Below are 14,371 nucleotides of genomic sequence, written 5' to 3'. Positions count from 1 at the left end.
GCTAGTTCCAGGATAGGCTCCAAAACCACAAAGAAACCCTGTCTCGAAAAACAAACAAACAAAAAAAGAAAACAAATGTCTTCAAAGATAAAATGAGGGGCTGGAGAGGTGGCTTGACAGTTGAGAGCATTGACTGCTCTTCCAGAGGACCTAGGTTCAATTCCCAGCTCCCACATGGCAGTTTACAACTGTCTGTAACTCCAAGATCTGACACCCTTACACAGACATACATACAGGTGCAAAACATCAATGCACATAAAATAAGAATAAGTAATTTTTTTAAAACAGATAAAATGATACTTTAGTTTTGTTGAGCCAGAAGCTCAACCAAACTGCCTGCCAGAAACCACAGATTTCTGCCTCGAAGTCACTAACCTACAGTACACATTCTGTGTAGTGATTGGCTTTTAATATCTTCACTCTGAGATTAGTGTTACCAGCAACATCTGATGAGGGATTGGGATTTAGTTCACAAAGCAGACTGTTTGGGGCATAAGACAGGTTAGTGTTATGAAGGAGCAGAAATCTTTCCGCCAGGGGGAATTCCATTTGTCCATGCATGAACAACATTGTTCTGTAAGTCATGCTGCATGCCACGTGTTCAGTGAAGTCTGGATTGGATGTGGCAGCTCACTGATGCTGAGGAAGATTGTGTTTAATCATTGTCTTTGTAAAACAAGTTGATTAAAGCTGTCTTTTTTTCTCTTAGAAAGATGAATAGCTGGGCGGTGGTGGCGCACGCCTTTAATCCCAGCACTCGGGAGGCAGAGGCAGGTGGATCTCTGTGAGTTTTGAGGCCAGCCTGGTCTACAAGAGCTAGTTCCAGGACAGGAACCAAAACCACAGAGAAACCCTGTCTCGGAAAACCAAAAAAAAAAAAAAAAAAAAAAAAAAAAAAAGATGAATATTTTTTGTTTCTTCTGTTTCTACAGTTTTGTTTTTCAGCTTTCAAAGAGTTGAAAATTTAATTAAAATAACATATTTTATTTTGCTATAGCTTCCCTTTCTCCCAGAGTAACTTGATTAAGCAGTTTTTTTCTTCTAATTTGTTGGAGTTTTTGTTTTGGTTTAGGGAATGTATTTTAAAAGCTTATTTTAGGGCTGGAGAGATGGCTCAGAGGAAGAGCATTGCCTGCTCTTCCAAAGGTCCTGAGTTCAATTCCCAGCAACCACATGGTGGCTCACAACCATCTATAATGAGATCTGGTGTTCTCTTCTGGCCTGCAGAAATACACACAGACAGAATATTGTATACATAATAATTAAATAAATAAATATTTTTTTTAAAAAAGCTTATTTTATTACTTTTACATTTTGAACCTTTTACAATACCTAATTTTTTGTTTCTTTTTTTTGAGACAGTTTCTCTGTGTAACAGTCCAGATTGTCCTAGAACTTGCTTATTATTATTATTATATTTTATTAAGGTTTTTTTTTTTTTTTTTTTTTAAGACAGGGTTTCTCTGTGGCTTTGGAGCCTGTCCTGGAACTAGCTCTGTAGACCAGGCTGGTCTCGAACTCCCAGAGATCCGCCTGCCTCTGCCTCCCGAGTGCTGGGATTAAAGGCGTGCGCCACCATCGCCCGGCTTTTTTTTTAGTTTTTTGAGACAGAGTTTCTCTGTAGTTTTTAAACCTGTCCTGGAACTAGCTCTTGTAGAACAGGCTGACCTTGAACTCACAGAGATATGCCTGCCTCTGTCTCCCGCGTGCTGGAATTAAAAGCGTGCACTACCACCTCTTGGCTAGAACTTGCTTTTTAGACTAGGCAATATTACCAAGTTATTTACAAATATATGTATGAGGTTTGTTTGTTTGTTTGTTTCTTAACAGTGATTAGTAAAGTTGATGTAATGTTTTCAGAAATTCAGAATATGGTTCTACTAACATGATCAGTCGTAATACCATAACTAAAACTTTCTATTGGAATTTATCATTTGACAAAAACATTTCGGGTTTTCGGTGTGTCTTTTATTGATAATTCATTTGCTTTTGATGAAATTTATACTGGATAATCCTTTAGTTTCTTTATGTTTAAGTAGCCTTAGTATTCTAGTTCTGTACAATCGAGAAGTGAATGGAAAATTTTCTTTCTTTTTTTTTTCTTCTTAATTTTAACATTTTCTTTTTTTTATATTTATTTATTTATTTATTTATTTATTATGTATACAGTATTCTTCCTATGTATATGCCTGAAGACCAGAAGAGGCCACCAAACCTCACTACAGATGGTTGTGAGCCACCATGTGGTTGCTGGGAATTGAACTCAGGACCTTTGGAAGAGCAGGCAATGCTCTTAACCGCTGAGCCATCTCTCCAGCCCCTAATTTTAACATTTTCTTAAGCTGAGGGTTTTTCATATGAAGGACTTTTGTGGGTGAAAGGATTTACTATTTGAAGGGTAAATATGCTTTGCTTTTTAAACAGGCTCTTACTATCTAGTCCAGGCCTGGAATTCTGAATTCTCTTGCTAAAGCCTGTTAAATGCTGGACTACAGGCCTGCATCACCAGGCCTAACTAAGAAATTTTTAAAAACCAAATTTGAGAAACTAAGGAAGGGAAGTATCAAGGGACATTGCAATCTCCTTTAGAAAAGATACTAGGCCATCTTTTCTGCCCTTGTACTTCTTTCAGCCTGTTTTATTGTGTTGTTTTGTTTTCATTCTTTTCTCTTTTTTTGTTTTTTTGAGACAGGGTTTCTCTGTAGCTTTGGAGCCTGTCCTGGAACTTGCTGTGTAGACCAGGCTGGCCTTGAGCTCACAGAGATCCAAGTGCTGGGATGCAAGGTGTGTACCACCACCACCTGGCCCATTCTTTTCTTTTTTTACTTAAAAATTATTTAGCTTATGTGTATAGGTGTTTTGCCTATCTGTGTGTCTGTGCACCACATTGTGTGCCTGTGCCCACGAGGCTAGACGAGGGCATTGGATTCCCTGGAACTGAAGTAACTGAGAGTTGTGAGTTACTGTGTGGGCTGGGAATCAAAACCAGGTCCTCTGGAAAAGCAGCCAGTGTTCTTAACCACTGAGCCATTACTCCAGCACCCCAATTATTTGAGAAGTCTCGTGTATCCTCGTATGGCCTCAAATTCATGAACCTATTTCTTCAGTTCAGTGTCCTGGGTAGTGTGTGCCTATATGCATGGCTTTTATTTAATCTTTGAAGAACATACAGCTTCATACAGATAGCTAACTAGTTGCAAAAAAGTACTATATTTTAATGGTTAATTTAATTAAATTTCTCCTTGATACCACACAAAACTTTCCAAATTATAGTTTTCCTAAAGGTTAGTTGAAATATGGACTCTAAAATTATATTGAGGAACTTTTCATAATGTTGTATTAAAATTGAGTGTTTTGGGGGGCTGGAGAGCTGACTTAACAGTTGAAGACACTTGTTGCTTTTACAGAGGATTTGGTTCAGTTTCCAGCAGTAGCATGTGGCTCACAACCATCTCTAACTCCAGTTCCAGGGATCCAGCATTTCTTCTAACCTGTACAGGCTTCTTTACCACCCATGTGGTACACATATACACTCAGGCACACATGCAAACACAATATTTAAGAAAAATTCATTAGTTTGCTTTGTGAAAACCAAAACTGTGAAAACCCTTCTTACTCATGCATGATTTTAATATTATGCATAAAGCTCTTTGAAAATATTAATACATTGCCTTAGTTACTTTTCTGTTGGTGTGAAAGCATTATGTCCAAGGCAACTTACAGAAGAAAGAGTTTATTTGGGCTTACAGTTTCAGAAGGTAGGTCCATGGTTTTCATGGTGGGGACATGGTAATAGGCAGGCAGCAGGCCTGACACTGGAGCACTAGCTGAGAGCTTGTGTCCCATCTACAAGCAGGACATAGAGCAAGAGCACAAGGGAACAGTGTTAGCTTTTAAAACTTCAACACCTACCCCAGTGTCACACCTCTTCCAACAAGGCCACAACTCTTTATTCTTCCCATGTAGTTCTGCCAACTGGAGGGCCAAGAATTCAAGTATATGAACCTATGGAGGCCAGTTTCATTCAAATACTACAGACATTTTACAACTGTTCTGCCTTTCATTCTTTATTATTAAGCAATCATATTAGTTCAGATTAATTATTTCTAAGTTGAAGATCAAAACTATGAAATATAATTTTTTTCGATTTTTTTTATTGATTTTTATTGAGCTCTACATTTTCTCTGCTCCTCTCCCTGCCTCTCCCCTCCACTTTCAACCCTCCCCCATTGTCTCCATGCTTCCAATTTACTCAGGAGATCTTGTCTTTTTATACTTTCTACTTCCCATGTAGATTAGATCTATGTGAGTCTCTCTTAGTGTCCGCATTGTTGTCTAAGTTCTCTGGGATTGTGGTTTGTGGGCTGGTTTTCTTTGCTTTATGTTCAAAAAACACCTATGAGTGAGTACATGTGATAATTGTCTTTCTGTATCTGGGTTACCTCACTCAAAATAATGCTTTCTAGCTCCATCCATTTTTCTGCAAAATTCAAGCTGTACCACATTTTCCTTATTCATTCTTCGATTGAGGGGCATTTAGGTTGTTTCCAGGTTCTGGCTATGACAAACAAAGCTGCTATGAACATAGCTGAGCATATGTCCTTGTGGCACGATTGAGCATCCTTTAGATATATACCCAAAAGTGGTATTATTGGGCCTTGAGGAAGGTTGTTTCCTAATTTTCTGAGAAATCGCCACACTGACATCCAAAGGGGCTGTACCAGCTTGCATTCCCACCAGCAATGCAGAAGTGTTCCCTTTTCCCCACATCCTCTCCAGCATAAGTTGTCATCAGTGTTTTGATCTTGGCCATTCTTACAGGTATATAAGATGAAATCTCAGAGTTGTTTTGATTTGCTTTTCTCTGATGACTAAGGATGTTGAACATTTCCTTAAATGTCTTTCAGACATTTTAGATTCTTCTGTTGAGAGTTCTCTGTTTAGGTCTGTACTCCATTTTTTTTTATTGGATTATGTATTCTTTTGATGTCCAATTTCTTGAGTTCTTTGTATATTTTGGAACTCAGACCTCTGTCTGATGTGGGGTTAGTGAAGATCTTTTCCCATTCTGTAGGCTGTCATTTTGTCTTGTTTACCATGTCCTTTGCTTTACAGAAACTTCTCCGTTTCAGAAGGTCCCATTTATTAATTGTTTCTCTGTGTCTGTGCTGCTGGGTTATATTTAGGAAGTGGTTCCCTGTGCCAATGCGTTCAAGTGTACTTCCCACTTTCTCTCCTATAAGGTTCAATGTGGCTGGCTTTATGTTGAAGCCTTTGATCCATCTGGACTTGAGTTTTGTGCATGGTGATAGATATGGGTCTATTTTTATTCTTCTACATGTTGATATTCAGTTATGCCAGTACCACTTGTTAAATTTACTTTCTTTTTTCCATTTGATAGTTTTTGCTTCTTTATCAAAGATCAGGCGACACTTAACCTTAGTCCTAGGCAGCTGGAGGGAGGAAGTGGTTGAAGAGGCAGACTCTGAAGTCTGGAGTCCAATATGATGGGAGGCAGAAGATAGCCGACACAAATGACCCAAAGCCAAATTAGCAGTTTGGTTCGGTTAGGAGAGGCTGGGCCCCTTGGGAAGGACCTGCTTATGCCTCCTGGGTGTCTTGGCATGAGATATATAAACGGACGACATGACACTTTATGGCATGGTTAAGTGGAGGGTTTTTATTTTAGATATAAGAGAGAACAGCTAGAGGGACCTAGAAGAGTTCAGAGCAGAGAGAGAAAAACAGTAGATTGAACATGACTAGCAAACTGGACCTGGCCATGAGAGAAGCAGGAACAGATGTATGGGGGGGCAGAGAGAAGGGGAGGAGAGAGACAGCAATGGACGATGGGGAGGTCAAAAAAGAAGAGGGAGCATGGCGGAAATAGCAGGGTTATAAGGAGAATGGGTAGCAGGGAGAGGAAAGCTCTTGAGCTGGAGTGAGTTTGTAGTAGGGGAGCAGGTGAGCTGGGCTAGGAGGCCGGCAGGGACCTTGAAGCACGTGACAGGACTTGTAACACCGAGGGAGCCAGGAAGCCAGCGTGTGCTTTGCTATGCGGATAGACACGGCCCCTTCTTTCTTTTGGAATTCAGGGAAATGGACTTCCCTTTGGACCTAACAATAATGTGATCACGATTAGCTTTTTAAGTTTAAGTTTTTAAGTTTCAACCCATCTATGCTCTATTCTGTAATCACTGCTTCATTACTTTCCCTGTTGAATAATATATAAATTACAACTTGTCTCATCTCCTGATATAAACGCTTGTTATTTCCACTTTTGGTGATTACAGGTTGTTCAGATATGAACATTATATACAGGTTTTTCTGTGGATATATTTCATTTTTCTTGAATATGTAAAATTGTTGAGCCACCAGGTGTCTGCTTAGCTTTTGAGGAAGCCAAGCTGTTCTTTAAGAAGCTCATTGTCTTATATCCCTAGCTGTGCCTTCCTCCTGTCTTCACTCATGTGCTGCTCTGTCTTTTTAGTTAGAATTACCACAAAATAGTGTCTCATGGAATTTTCTTTTTCTTTTCATTTTTCTTTTCTTTTTGGTTTTTCGAGACAGGGTTTCTTTGTAGTTTTGGAGCTGGCCTGGAACTAGCTATTGTAGATCAGGCTGGCCTTGAACTCACAGAGATCTGCCTGCCTCTGCCTCCTAAGTGCTGGGATTAAAGGTGTGCGCCATCACGGCCCAACTGGAGTAGAAGGTATTTTATGAGGAGGAGAAACCTTCACTTTTCAGGCGACTATTCATAGTGTTTCAGAAATCCCCTGGCTAACATTAATATGACAGCTGGGTTGACTGGTAGTTGTTGGAATCTTATTGCATATTGGTTAAGGAGCTGTTCCTGGGTGAGGAAATTAGAAAATGAATCGTAGGCATATACAAAATAACGTACATTTCTCTTCTAGCTCTTCCACCAAAGCCACCGAAGCCAATGACATCTGCAGTTACAAATGGAACGAAGGACAGTTTCATTTCTCTTCAAGATGCAGAATGGTACTGGGGAGACATTTCCAGGTAACTAAGATGCTACCTAATTGAATGCGGTGTTTTTCATTGGTTCTGAGAGTTAGTAGTTAGGCATTTTAATGCTCTACTGGTTTTCTTTTAAAGATTACCATTTTAAGAATTGTGTATAGAACCCTCCAAAAGTGTATTTAGGGGTTGGTAAGATGGCTCAGAGGTTTAAAGGTGCTTGTGGCCAAGCCTCATTACCTGAGTTCAATTCCCTGGATTCTCATGGTGGAAGAAGAAAACTGACTCCACAAATTGTCCCTTGACCTTCTCATACCTATTATTACATGATATCACACGTGCACATGAGCACACACATTTTTTTAAAAAGAGCCTTTCGGGCTAGGCGATGGTGGCACACACCTTTAATCCCAGTACTCGGAAGGCAGAAGTAGGCGGATCTCTGTGCCAGTCTGATCTACGAAGCTACACAGGCAGGCTCTCATTCTGCAGTCCGGTTGGCCCAAACTCCATGTTAGTCAAGGAGATCCACCTCTGCCTCCATGTGTCACCACGCCTGGCCTTCCTTGACTTCTCTTTGTAGCCCAGTCAGACCTTGAATTTGGGGTCCTGCTCAGCCTGTACCACCTGGCTTGGCCCCTTTCCCTTGTTATTTCTAAGGCAGGGGGTCTAAATTTTTTTCATGGGCATCAGTTGAGGTGGAGCCCAAGAATCTTTGAGGCAGAGTCTTGCTTTGTAATCAGTGCTGACCTGATTGACCATCTCAAACTTGATCTCTTGCCCCAGTCTTCTTAGCGCTAGGGTTATGGGAAAGCTCCACCATACCCATCATTAGGTGATTTTGATGCAGTTTTGTTTTTGTTTGTTTGTTTGATTGATTGATTGATTGATTGATTGATTGATTTTTCAAGACAGGTTCTCTCTGTTTAACAGTTCTGGCTGCCCTGAAATTGGCTTCATAGACCAGGCTGGCCTCAAACTCACAGAGATCTGCCTACCTCTGCCTCCCAAGTGCTGTGATTAAAGGCATGCGCCACTAATGTCCAGGGGGATGCAATACTTGTGCTTGTTTTTTGTTTTCATTTTTTTGAGACAGGTCCTGCTATGCAGCCCTGGCTGTCCTGGAACTTGCTCTGTAGACCAAACTATTCTCAAACGCAGAGATCTGCCTGTCTCTGCCTCCCAGGTGCTGGGACTAGAGGTGGACACCACTACACCTGGTTTGAAGCAGCTTTTTAAAAATTATTTCTTTTCATTTTTGAGACTACCTCATTTCCCCTTCCCTTCCCTCCCTCCAGACTCCCATACACCCTTCCATGCTCACTTTCAAGTTCATAGCTTCTTTTTGTCATTTCTTTATATAGCTTATTCTCTGAAATAGACATCCAAGACAGATCTGCTTTTTGTATAAAATGTAAACTTGGGTAATTTTGAATACAGAGAGGGAATATATGTATACTCATACATTTTTTTCCTTTTTCTTTTTCTTTTTTTGGTTTTTTGAGACAGCATTTCTCAGTAGCTATGGAGCCTGTCCTGGAACTAACTCTATAGACCAGGCTGACCTCGAACTCAGAGATCCACCTGCTCTGCCTCCCGAGTGCTGGGATTAAAGACATGTGCCACCACTGCCTGGCGTATTTTTTCTTAATTTTAATATTAATTAAATTAATTAATTTAATCTTTCATTTATATTTTTTTCTCATTAAAGTTTAATGGGTCTCTCTAATGGTTTTGTTGTTGGTTTTTTTGAGACAGAGTCTCTTTGTGTAAGTTCAGTCTGACTAGGAGCATGCGCTGTAGACCCTGTGACTTTGACTTAATTCCCCACCTCAGCCTCCTGAGTGGCCATTTACAGGCTTGCACTATAATACCTAATATCTAGCATATTTCCTTTTTCTTTTTTCAACTCTGACTGTCAAAGCAGGCTCCAGTTTGATACTATAGTGCCTTACTATACCACCAGTCAAATGGTGCCCATTCCGTTTCTTTGTTACTTATACCATCCTAAGTGTATCTTTTCATTGTATTGCGTACATCCACTCTGTTACCCACATAATTACCATCTGTCTTCTCAACACTTGCATCTTTCTAACTTAAACTCTACCTGCTAAAACAAAAACACCCTTCTTTTCCTGAGCTCTTCCTAACCATGCTTTTACTTTGTCTTTGTGAATTCAACTATTATAGGTAGTGGGACTAAATAATAGTCTACATTTATGACCGAGTTCATTTATGTCAGATATCTTCATAGTTATTCATGTGTCAGCATTTCATTTACTTTTTTTTTTTTTTTTTTTTTTTTTTTTGCTTTTTCGAGACAGGGTTTCTCTGTGGTTTTTGGAGCCTGTCCTGGAACTAACTCTTGTAGACCAGGCTGGTCTCGAACTCACAGAGATCCGCCTGCCTCTGCCTCCCGAGTGCTGGGATTAAAGGCGTGCGCCACCACCGCCCGGCTTCATTTACTTTTTTTTTTTTTTTTTTTTTTTTTTTTTTTTTTTTTTTTAAAATATTTATTTTGTATACAATATTCTGTCTATCTATATGCCTGCAGGCCAGAAGAGGGCACCAGACCCCATTACAGATGGTTGTGAGCCACCATGTGGTTGCTGGGAATTGAACTCAGGACCTTTGGAAGAGCAGGCAATGCTCTCAACCTCTGAGCCATCTCTCCAGCCCTTCATTTACTTTTAAGGCTAAATTTATCCCAATACTTGTAAATGTCATATTTGCTCATCATCTACATGTGATGACTTGTGGACATTTGGTAGGCAGTAGTTATTCACGTTAGCTTTTGTGCTGTTGCACATGATGCTGTTATAAATATTATTTATAAATAAATATCTGCTTAAGTTCTTGTTTTTGATAATTTTGGATATTTACTCAGAAGTAGAATTGCTAGATAGTTTGTTACTCTTGTGTTTAACTTTTGAAAAGGACTTAATACATTTCATATTAAAATTCAGTAGACCAATTTTTAGTATTACACAGTGAGTGTATTTTTAAAAACTTATAGGTACAACAGGCTTTCTTTTTTAGGCCACCAATCAGCTCCCAAATCATGTCACAGAAATTGCTTTCTTTAAAAAAAATAATTTATTTTTTAATTTTATGTGCTATGGTGTTTTGTCTGCATGTATGTCTTTATGAGGCTGTCAGATCTTAGGAGTAATAGACAGTTGTGAGCTGCCATATGGGTGCTGGGAATTGAACTGGGTCCTCTGGAAGAATGGTGAGTGCCCTTGACCACTGAGCCATCTCTCCAGCCCCCAAATTAATGTTGGTGTGTAATTATAATTTTTTTTTTTTTTTTTTTTTTCGAAACAGGGTTTCTCCAGTTCCAGCTTTGGAGCCTGGAACTTGCTCTGTAGACCAGCCTTGAACTCAAAGAGATCCACCTACCTCTGCCTCCCCAGTGCTAGGATTAAAGGCATGCACCGCCACCACCCGGCAGACCTCTTAATAGTTACGAATGCTCAGCCTTATCTTTTTGTGGTTTTATTTTTTTGTTTTGTTTTCGATACAAGGTTTGTCTGTAGCTTTGGAGTCTGTTCTGGAACTAGTGTGCCACCACTGCCTGGCTGCTCAGCCTTATCTTTTTTTTTTTGTTGTTTATTTATTTATTATGTATACAACATTCTGCCTCAATGTATGCCCGCACGCCAGAGCAGGGCGCCAGATCTCAGTACAGATGGTTGTGAGCCACCATGTGGTTGCTGGGAATTGAACTCAGGACCTCTGGAAGAGCAGCCAGTGCTCTTTACCTCTGAGCCATCTCTCCAGCCCCTCAGCCTTATCTTATGCTTGTCCCACTGGCTCTTATTATAATTTAACCTATTTCTCTTCATCTCTGTTTTGTCTCTGGGCTTTTTACCTTTCTTCCTTTCTGTACATCTACTTCTACTGCTTCTCATGTCTGTCTGTCTGGTGGCTGCTTGGATTCTGGCCTTCTCATTCTCTTCTCCTCCTTCTCTAGCCTAGATTTCTCCTCCTACTTATTCTCTCTGCCTGCCAGCTTCACCTATCCCTCTTCTGCCCAGCTATTGGCCATTCAACTTTTTATTAGACCAATCAGGTGCTTTGGGCAGGCAAGGTGAAACAAATGCAACACACCTCATAATTAAACAAATACAAGTAAACAAATGTAACACACGTTTCCACAGTTAAAGGAATCTTCCACAGCAGAAAGGCCATCTACACTATAAAGACAGTTCTACTGGTTTTCAAGGATCTTTTATGTCCTACATTCCACTGAATACTGTTCCTGAAATTCCTGAACTGCAGAAGAAATTTGTTAACATTAATTCATATTAGAGGGCATGGTGTTGATAGGCTGTGAATGTCAGCCACAGCTGCCACTGTTGCTTAAAATAATGCCCTTCTTAAACAGCTGTGGGCTTTTCTTGAAACTCTTCATGTACAGACCTGCCTAAAAAGCCCTGAAGGCGTATTGGAAACATGATCTGCACAGACAGTTGAAATCTGAAGGAGTTAAACATCAAGTTGTCTTTCCCTAGATTACAGAATACCAAAGATAAAAACAAAAACTGCTTCCGTGGGGAGGACCTAGGTGAGCACTGGAACTTGAGGGTATTGTAACCTTCCAGTTGATCTTGATAATAATATATAAAGACAACCAGATTTTTTTTTCCTTTTTCAAATGTTTCCTTTAATTTTGTTTTTCAGGGAAGAAGTAAATGACAAATTACGGGACATGCCAGATGGTACCTTCTTAGTGCGTGATGCCTCAACAAAAATGCAGGGAGACTATACATTGACTTTGAGGTAAGTGCCTTGTTGCCTTTGGGTGCTGTCCTCCTAATATGAGTGTATAGAGTTCTGTATTTTACTTAAATATTTATTTATTTCCATATTTTTTATTTAATTTAGATATATAATTTTAGTTTAGCTAACATTTTAACTTTAAAATCCCTTTTCTGTATATAAAATATTTAAACATAAAATGATACCTATTTTATTTTTATATTTTAAATATATTTAGCAATAAAATAAACAGGCGAAAATTTCTAAATTAAATATTTATATATTTTCCATATTTTATTTAACTTAGATATATAATTTTTAGTTTAGCTAACATTTTAACTTTAAAATCCTAAACATAAAATGATGCCTATTTTATCTATATATTTTAAATATATGTAGCAATAAAATAAACAGGCTAAAATTTCTAAATATTTTGGAATAAGAAATATGTTATCTTATTCTCTTATTTCATTAATAAAGTAAATGCCATGGGTATAACCCAAGGTTACTAATGAGTCTAACTCTCTGAAAACTTTATTTTTTCTAATGTGGACTCTAGGGAGTAGAACTCAGCATAATTTTGACAGATGAGGATATGTAGGCAATAAAACAGCCCTCAGCCTGTGCTATGCCTTCCATGGGGACATATTAGTATTTTATAAATGGTAGTGATATGAAATTTTATGCTTAGAAAGATGGGACATTTGTTAAAAACAGGTTAAGAGATCCAGGCGGTGGTGGCACACGCCTTTAATCCCAGCACTTGGGAGGCTGAGGCAGGTGGATCTCTGTGAGTTCGAGGTCTACCAAGTGAGTTCTAGGATAGCTAGGACTGTTACACAGAGAAAACCTGTTTCGAAAAAAACAAGCAAACAAATAAAAGCAGGTTAAGAGAAACTTTGTTAGATATTTCAAGATTTATTTTTAGTCTTTCGAATCCTACAGGCTGGAGAGATGGCTCAGTATTTAAGAGCAGATATGGCTCTTGAGAACCTGATTTTGTGGTTCTCTGCATCCACGTCAGGTGGTCCACCTGCCTATAACTGCAGCTTCAGAGATCTGATGCCCTCTTCTGAACTCCATAAACATATGCATAGTTCAAATAAAAATAAAATATTAAAATCATCTAATTGTAATAAAGTTTAGTTATTTGTTTGTGTAATATTAGTGATTTTCTCATTCATTAAAGGCTTCATATATCCCAGGCAAACATGCTCCCTCTCCCACTGTATCCCCAGTCATTTACTTATTTCTTTATTGAGGCAAAGTCTTACTGTTTAGCTCTGGTTTTAGCTTCACTGGAACTCATTATGTAGACTAAAGCTGGCCTTGACCTCCCTGTACTGGAATTAAAGGATTAGAGTTGTGTGTGAGGTGCCGGTATGGGCACACATCCCACAGCACCCACGTGGGCAGAGGAGAACTCTGTGGAGTCAGTTCTCTGTAAAGCAGACCATGCTACCAGGTTTGTGCAGTAAACGCCTTTACCTATTGAGCCATCTCACTGGACCCCTAGAATTTTCTTTTTTTTCTTTTTCTTCCCAAGGCAGGGTTTCTCTGTGTAGCCCTGGCTGTTCTGGAACTTGCTGTACATAGATCAGGCTGGCCTTGAACTCAGAGATCCACCTGCCTCTGCCTCCCAAGTACATGGTAGCATGTGCTACCAAAAAGGGCTCTAGAATTTTTTCCCCTGAAACTCACTCTGTAGATCAGGCTGGCCTCAAACAAGGAGATACACTTGTTTTTGTCTTCCAAGTGCTGGAATTCAAGACGTGTGCCACCATCACCGGGCTAGAAAATGTGTTTAATCTCACTGAGATGCTAGTCTATCCCCAGATTCCTAGTCATACCTAACTAAAAATAACAGTTATTTGTGTTATGCACAAAAGTAAAGCCTATAAATGTTATGTAACTGGACTGGCAAGCTAGTTCAGCAGGTAAAGGCACTGATGACTTGAGTTTGATCTCCAGGATATACATGGGAGGAGAGAACTGACGCCTCCAACTACAAGTTGTTTTCTAACCTCCACAGACTCAGTAACACACACACACGCACACACACACATACATGCACACAGACACAATACATACATACATACATGGGATAAATTTTTAAAGTTATATAACTTAACTGAAGTTTCAGTATTCTTCAGGAATAAAGAAAGACAAGCGCCTCCTAGTCTAGGACCACCTTTAGGATTTGACATTAAAAGGAATTAGGTTGGAGAGTTGTCTGGGTGGTTAGGGACACTGTTGCAGAAGACCATGGGCAGCTCACATCAACCATCTGAGGTTCCAGTCCCAGGGGATCTGGCACCCTCTTCTGACCTTGGTGGGTACTGGTATGCTGGGGTATACATAAATACATACAAGCAAAACACTTGTACACATATAATAATAAAATTTGTTTTGTTTTTTGAGACAGGATTTCTCTAACTCTCTGGCCATTCTGGAACTTGCTTTGTAGACCAGGCTGGTCTTGAACTTACAGAGATCTGCTTGCCTTTGCCTCCTGAGTGCTGGAATTAAAGGCATGCACCACTATACCCAGCTGTAATAATAAAATAATTTTTCAAAAATTAAAGGAATATTCAATATTTTCTAGTTTACATGGGTTTCTTTA

At 39.4% G+C, this 14,371-nt stretch overlaps 1 protein-coding gene across 6 annotated transcripts in view; it reads left to right on the top strand.

The window, feature by feature from the left end:
- Pik3r3 (phosphoinositide-3-kinase regulatory subunit 3) overlaps positions 1–14,371 on the top strand; it is a 63,607-nt gene that overhangs the window by 17,520 nt on the left and 31,716 nt on the right. For all 6 annotated transcript variants that reach the window (XM_057783881.1, XM_057783882.1, XM_057783886.1 and 3 more), the window contains 2 exons: positions 6,918–7,026; positions 11,671–11,769. In XM_057783881.1, coding sequence (XP_057639864.1) covers positions 6,918–7,026; positions 11,671–11,769 — 208 coding nt within the window. The remainder of the gene's footprint in view (positions 1–6,917; positions 7,027–11,670; positions 11,770–14,371) is intronic.

This window comes from Chionomys nivalis, chromosome 11, assembly GCF_950005125.1.
Source record: "Chionomys nivalis chromosome 11, mChiNiv1.1, whole genome shotgun sequence".
In the NCBI taxonomy this organism is placed as follows: domain Eukaryota; kingdom Metazoa; phylum Chordata; class Mammalia; order Rodentia; family Cricetidae; genus Chionomys; species Chionomys nivalis.
Note: the sequence above shows the minus strand (reverse complement) of the source record. Positions and strands in the feature narration are given on the sequence as shown.